General features: G+C 40.5%; 1 protein-coding gene across 1 annotated transcript in view; it reads right to left on the bottom strand.

The window, feature by feature from the left end:
• The window catches only part of LOC128700794 (nephrin-like), a 127,390-nt gene extending 119,985 nt beyond the window's left edge, over nt 1–7,405 (bottom strand). Inside the window, exons 1-2 of the mRNA XM_053794252.2 lie at nt 7,324–7,405; nt 6,272–6,496 (exon numbers count right to left, since the gene is read on the bottom strand). Of these exons, the coding sequence (XP_053650227.2) occupies nt 6,272–6,496; nt 7,324–7,405 (307 nt within the window). The remainder of the gene's footprint in view (nt 1–6,271; nt 6,497–7,323) is intronic.
• Between the last annotated feature and the right edge of the window lie 407 nt (nt 7,406–7,812).

The raw sequence follows: 7,812 nt of genomic DNA, 5'->3' as shown, positions 1-7,812 counted from the left end.
GGGTGCTTTACACTACAGTTTTTAAACTGCAACATTAACACCCCTCCTTCAGAGTGCAGGCACTGTACTTCCCATCTCCAGGACTCAAGTCCGGCCTGCCGGTTTCCCTGAATCCCTTCATAAATGTTACTTTGCTCACACTCCAACAGCACGTCAAGTATTAAAAACCATTTGTCTCCATTCACTCCTATCAAACACGCTCACGCATGCCTGCTGGAAGTCCAAGCCCTTCGCACACAAAACCTCCTTTACCCCCTCCCTCCAACCCTTCCTAGGCCGACCCCTACCCCGCCTTCCTTCCACTACAGACTGATACACTCTTGAAGTCATTCTGTTTCGCTCCATTCTCTCTACATGTCCGAACCACCTCAACAACCCTTCCTCAGCCCTCTGGACAACAGTTTTGGTAATCCCGCACCTCCTCCTAACTTCCAAACTACGAATTCTCTGCATTATATTCACACCACACATTGCCCTCAGACATGACATCTCCACTGCCTCCAGCCTTCTCCTCGCTGCAACATTCATCACCCATGCTTCACACCCATATAAGAGCGTTGGTAAAACTATACTCTCATACATTCCCCTCTTTGCCTCCAAGGACAAAGTTCTTTGTCTCCACAGACTCCTAAGTGCACCACTCACTCTTTTTCCCTCATCAATTCTATGATTCACCTCATCTTTCATAGACCCATCCGCTGACACGTCCACTCCCAAATATCTGAATACGTTCACCTCCTCCATACTCTCTCCCTCCAATCTGATATTCAATCTTTCATCACCTAATCTTTTTGTTATCCTCATAACCTTACTCTTTCCTGTATTCACCTTTAATTTTCTTCTTTTGCACACCCTACCAAATTCATCCACCAATCTCTGCAACTTCTCTTCAGAATCTCCCAAGAGCACAGTGTCATCAGCAAAGAGCAGCTGTGACAACTCCCACTTTGTGTGTGATTCTTTATCTTTTAACTCCACGCCTCTTGCCAAGACCCTCGCATTTACTTCTCTTACAACCCCATCTATAAATATATTAAACAACCACGGTGACATCACACATCCCTGTCTAAGGCCTACTTTTACTGGGAAAAAATTTCCCTCTTTCCTACATACTCTAACTTGAGCCTCACTATCCTCGTAAAAACTCTTCACTGCTTTCAGTAACCTACCTCCTACACCATACACTTGCAACATCTGCCACATTGCCCCCCTATCCACCCTGTCATACGCCTTTTCCAAATCCATAAATGGCACAAAGACCTCTTTAGCCTTATCTAAATACTGTTCACTTATATGTTTCACTGTAAACACCTGGTCCACACACCCCCTACCTTTCCTAAAGCCTCCTTGTTCATCTGCTATCCTATTCTCCGTCTTACTCTTAATTCTTTCAATTATAACTCTACCATACACTTTACCAGGTACACTCAACAGACTTATCCCCCTATAATTTTTGCACTCTCTTTTATCCCCTTTGCCTTTATACAAAGGAACTATGCATGCTCTCTGCCAATCCCTAGGTACCTTACCCTCTTCAATACATTTATTAAATAATTGCACCAACCACTCCAAAACTATATCCCCACCTGCTTTTAACATTTCTATCTTTATCCCATCAATCCCGGCTGCCTTACCCCCTTTCATTTTACCTACTGCCTCACGAACTTCCCCCACACTCACAACTGGCTCTTCCTCACTCCTACAAGATGTTATTCCTCCTTGCCCTATACACGAAATCACAGCTTCCCTATCTTCATCAACATTTAACAATTCCTCAAAATATTCCTTCCATCTTCCCAATACCTCTAACTCTCCATTTAATAACTCTCCTCTCCTATTTTTAACTGACAAATCCATTTGTTCTCTAGGCTTTCTTAACTTGTTAATCTCACTCCAAAACTTTTTCTTATTTTCAACAAAATTTGTTGATAACATCTCACCCACTCTCTCATTTGCTCTCTTTTTACATTGCTTCACCACTCTCTTAACTTCTCTCTTTTTCTCCATATACTCTTCCCTCCTTGCATCACTTCTACTTTGTAAAAACTTCTCATATGCTAACTTTTTCTCCCTTACTACTCTCTTTACATCATCATTCCACCAATCGCTCCTCTTCCCTCCTGCACCCACTTTCCTGTAACCACAAACTTCTGCTGAACACTCTAACACTACATTTTTAAACCTACCCCATACCTCTTCGACCCCATTGCCTATGCTCTCATTAGCCCATCTATCCTCCAATAGCTGTTTATATCTTACCCTAACTGCCTCCTCTTTTAGTTTATAAACCTTCACCTCTCTCTTCCCTGATGCTTCTATTCTCCTTGTATCCCATCTACCTTTTACTCTCAGTGTAGCTACAACTAGAAAGTGATCTGATATATCTGTGGCCCCTCTATAAACATGTACATCCTGAAGTCTACTCAACAGTCTTTTATCTACCAATACATAATCCAACAAACTACTGTCATTTCGCCCTACATCATATCGTGTATACTTATTTATCCTCTTTTTCTTAAAATATGTATTACCTATAACTAAACCCCTTTCTCTACAAAGTTCAATCAAAGGGCTCCCATTATCATTTACACCTGGCACCCCAAACTTACCTACCACACCCTCTCTAAAAGTTTCTCCTACTTTAGCATTCAAGTCCCCTACCACAATTACTCTCTCACTTGGTTCAAAGGCTCCTATACATTCACTTAACATCTCCCAAAATCTCTCTCTCTCCTCTGCATTCCTCTCTTCTCCAGGTGCATACACGCTTATTATGACCCACTTCTCGCATCCAACCTTTACTTTAATCCACATAATTCTTGAATTTACACATTCATATTCTCTTTTCTCCTTCCATAACTGATCATTTAACATTACTGCTACCCCTTCCTTTGCTCTAACTCTCTCAGATACTCCAGATTTAATCCCATTTATTTCCCCCCACTGAAACTCTCCTACCCCCTTCAGCTTTGTTTCGCTTAGGGCCAGGACATCCAACTTCTTTTCATTCATAACATCAGCAATCATCTGCTTCTTGTCATCCGCACTACATCCACGCACATTTAAGCAACCCAGTTTTATAAAGTTTTTCTTCTTCTCTTTTTTAGTAATTGTATACAGGAGAAGGGGTTACTAGCCCGTTGCTCCCGGCATTTTAGTCGCCTCATACGACACGCATGGCTTACGGAGGAAAGATTCTTTTCCACTTCCCCATGGACAATAGAAGAAATAAAAAAGAACAAGAGCTATTTAGAAAAAGGAGAAAAACCTAGATGTATGTATATATATATATATGCATGTGCGTGTCTGTGAAGTGTGACCAAAGTGTAAGTAGGAGTAGCAAGATATCCCTGTTATCTTAGCGTGTTTATGAGACAGAAAAAGAAACCAGCAATCCTACCATCATCCAAAACAGTTACAGGTTTTTGTTTCACAGTCATCTGGCAGGACGGTAGTACTTCCCTGGGTGGTTGCTGTCTACCAACCTACTACCTATGATAAATATATATATATATATATAAATATATATATATATATATATATATATATATATATATATATATATATAAATATATATATATATAAATATATATATATATAAATATACATATATATATAAATATATATATATATATATATATATAAATATATATATATATATATATATATATATATATATATATATATCCTACAAACAGTTCCCATATCGGCAATGGGAACGCGACTCGACCCTATGACCCTCCGTATTGCAGTGGCTCTGCGCCTTGCTGCCCCAATTCACACCGAATATACGTGTATTTGCTGCGAAGTGCAAGCAGACCAATATGGTCTACATGGTCTTAACTGTTCCAAAACCAAGGGCTGGCATGCAAGACACAATGAGGTCAACGACATCATTAAGACAACCCTTGCTACAGCTGGATGCCCAGCCGAGAGGGAGCCCCGATCACTAGCAGCCAACAATACCCACAACCCAGCAAACCGCCCCGACGGGATTACCATCTATCCTTGGAAGAATGGCAAGATCTTAGCTTGGGACTATACCTGTGTGTCCACACTGGCTGACACCTACATCCATCACAGTGTGGGGCGACAGGGAGGAGCTGCTGACCACAGGGAGGAGTACAAGATCAGCAAGTACAGGGACATAAGCCAACAGTATCAATTTGTCCCAGTGGGATCAGAGACCTTGGGATCATGGGGAAAAAATGCCACACGTTTCCTTAAAAAATTGGGTTCCAGATTCATCGACACCACCAAGGACCCAAGGGCAGCCACTTTCATGTTCCAGCGCCTCAGCGTAGCCATCCAGAGGGGAAATGCTTGCTGCATACTTGGCTCGCGTCCACCCTCGGAGGAGCTGGAGAAAATTCATGATCTTTGATACATTGTGCCATTGTATTCATGTTTATGTTTTTCTGTAAATGTATTCTGTTTATTAATAAATGTTCACATAGATTATCTAATATAGGGGGTGGTAGGAGAAGAAAATATTCAAACAGCTCCGGGGAGAACCTTGAGTTTTCCCTGAGGTACATTTATTGTCTTCTCCGAGGATGAGGGTCCCCATTCCAGCCATAGAGGCGGTATATATATATATATATATATATATATATATATATATATATATATATATATATATATATATATATATATATATATATATATATATATATATATATATATATATATATATATATTACATATATATATTATAAATATATATATATATGTCGTGCCGAATATGTAAAACTAGTCAATTAGCAAGAACTCATTTAAAATTAAGTCCTTTCTAAAACTTTCTCTTATACGTTCAAAGATATATTTTTTTCATTAATATTAATGTAAAAATTTTTAATTTTATACCAGAAGAATCTTAGAAAACTTACCTAACCTTATTATAACAAGCGCAATTTATTTTAGCCTAACCCAACTAAATATATTTTAGATTTGTTTACAATAATTTAATGCTAAACAAACACAGTGAAATATATTTTTTTCATTAGGTTCAGAATGATTTTGGCGAAATTATTGCATACACAAATTTTCACTTGTCCTGTATGGCAAGATGAACGTTGCTATTTAAGCCAAGATCGCAAGTTCTGCCTATTCGGCACGACATATATATATATATATATATATATATATATATATATATATATATATATATATATATATATATATATATATATATATATATATATATATATATATATATACAGTAGCGTATTTCATGCATTTTGGGAATTTATGTTTCTAAAAATTAAATTAGATGACAGTAAAATGCAATTTTATATGAATAAATAGAACCGTGCTACCATTCAGCAGTAACAAAATAGGATAAAATCATGTTTACCGGTCATCTACAGTATATGATTATGATCCGTGTGTTAAGACCCGTGTGTTAAGACCCGTGTGTTAAGACCCATGTGTTAAGACCCGTGTGTTAAGACCCGTGTGTTAAGACCCGTGTGTTAAGACCCGTGTGTTAAGACCCGTGTGTTAACACCCGTGTGTTAAGACCCGTGTGTTAACACCCGTGTGTTAACACCCGTGTGTTAAGACCCGTGTGTTAACATCTGTATGTTAACACCCGTGTATTAAGACCCGTGTGTTATGATCCATGTGTTAATGATATACATGTTTCTTGACGAATAAAACAAGAAGAATGTAAAACATTTAAAGAGAAAAGTTTGGTAAACGACTTAGGTATCTGAGGAAATATACTTCGAGAGGTGTGTGTCTCGGTATATAATACACACTGAGAGTTCAACTTAATCCCTATTTTAGGGATTAAACTTTTCTTGACTGGTGATAAGCAGGTGGAACGTAGCCTTAATAATCCTCGTGTAGTCGATAGTCTTTAAACCCTTTTAGGTATGAATCACCGGGTGATGGTCTGAGCGTCACTGTTAGCAGTGACTCCTACACCGTATTGGCCAGCTGGCTAGTCATGGTTGCAACCTCACTGTTATCAGTGACTCTGACACTCCCCGGTACACATGTAGTCAGAGAAACTGACATCACCTCTGCTAAAAGTAATTAAATAAATCGCCCAGCCCATCTAGGGCTCACTAACCAAACTCTAATCCCTAATTCTTTTAAATAGCTTGAGTAGGACTTGAAAAGAGACATTATGGCTGAATGGAAACACCAAGTTATAGGCGTGAAAAACATTAATTTTATCTCGACACAGCTTTTCAGTTCTACCATATGATCTTAACAGGTCTTTATCACATTTTTATCTTTAGTAAGAAATTCTACGTCTTACCTCCATGGGCCACGCAGGTAAGTTTTGCCACTTCTCCTTCAAGGAAGGGTCCCAGGACGCTGCTAGACGTGACCTGCTGGCTACCTTGGTACTCCTCCAAGATGGTAGTGTGTGTGCCCTGGTGGGTATCCCGGGTAGCGTCCACGAAGGGTCCCAGGACGCTGCTGACTGTGCCCTGGAGACTGTCACCACGCCACACCACCACACTCACGCTCTCTGGCGGTACTGTGGGAAGAAGCTGACTCTGAGTCTGGTGTAAAATGGGTGTGTAGGGTGTGTGTGTGAGTGTGTGTGAGTGTGTGTGTGTGTGTGTGTGTACTCACCTATTTGTACTCACCTATTTGTGGTTGCAGGGGTCGAGTCACAGCTCCTGGCCCCGCCTCTTCGCTGATTGCTACTAGGTCCTCTCTCTCCCTGCCCCATGAGCTCTATCATACCTAGCCTTAAAACTATGTATGGTTCCCGCCTCCACTACGTCACTTTCTAGGCTATTCCACGGCCTGACTACTCTATGACTGAAGAAATACTTCCTAACATCCCTTTGATTCATCTGAGTCTTCAACTTCCAATTGTGACCTCTTGTGTCTGTGTCCCTTCTCTGGAACATCCCGTCTTTGTCCACCTTGTCTATTCCGCGCAGTATTTTATATGTCGTGTGTGTGTGTGTGTGTGTGTGTGTGTGTGTGTGTGTGTGTGTGTGTGTGTGTGTGCGTGTGTGTCTGTGTGTGTGAATGAGTGATTTCCGCTGTCCTAACGCTGTCCTTATAGACACAACAATTGGGGAAAAGGGCCTTGAGGCTAACTATAAGCTCCTCACCAAGAAGTTTGCGCTCTTTTTTCCCCATGAATAAAACCTAATTACCTCCCACCCGTCTCATAAACAAAACCTTAATTACCTCTCCTTCATAAACAAAAGACAAACAAAAAACGTTGTCGCTAAGTTATTTATTACCCTCTGAAAAAAGGCTGTTACTGTGTGGGAAGGTGTTATAACCTTCTCTTGGCAAGACGCTCATGTGTGTCATAGAAACCATTGTTATGGCTCAAAATACTGGAATGCTTATGAGAGTTTATTTTAGGAGTCTCCCGTCTTTTTCTGTTTTCTTTCTCTTCCTCAGCGTCTTGCCAAGACATTTCTGGATCGTCTTAGTACATAGCAACAGCTGTGTTAAGACGATTACCGTTGCAGTGGCGCTGTGGTCTCACACCACTGCATGACCTCGACACCACTGATCTCACACCATTGCATGACGTACACATCACTGATCTCACACCACTGCATGACGTACACACCACTGATCTCACACCGCTGCATGATCTATACACCACTGCATGACCTACACATCAATGATCTCACACCACTGCATGACCTACACACCAATGATCTCACACCGCTGCTTGATCTATGCACTGCTGATCTCAAATCACTGCATGACCTACATACCACTGATCTCACACCACTGCATGACCTAAACACCACTGATCTCACACCACTGCATGACCTACACACCACTGATCTCACACCACTGATCTCACACCAC

Source organism: Cherax quadricarinatus, chromosome 56, assembly GCF_038502225.1.
Source record: "Cherax quadricarinatus isolate ZL_2023a chromosome 56, ASM3850222v1, whole genome shotgun sequence".
NCBI lineage: Eukaryota > Metazoa > Arthropoda > Malacostraca > Decapoda > Parastacidae > Cherax > Cherax quadricarinatus.
The sequence above is the reverse complement of the archived record's forward strand: the minus strand, read 5'-3'. Positions and strand labels throughout refer to the sequence as shown.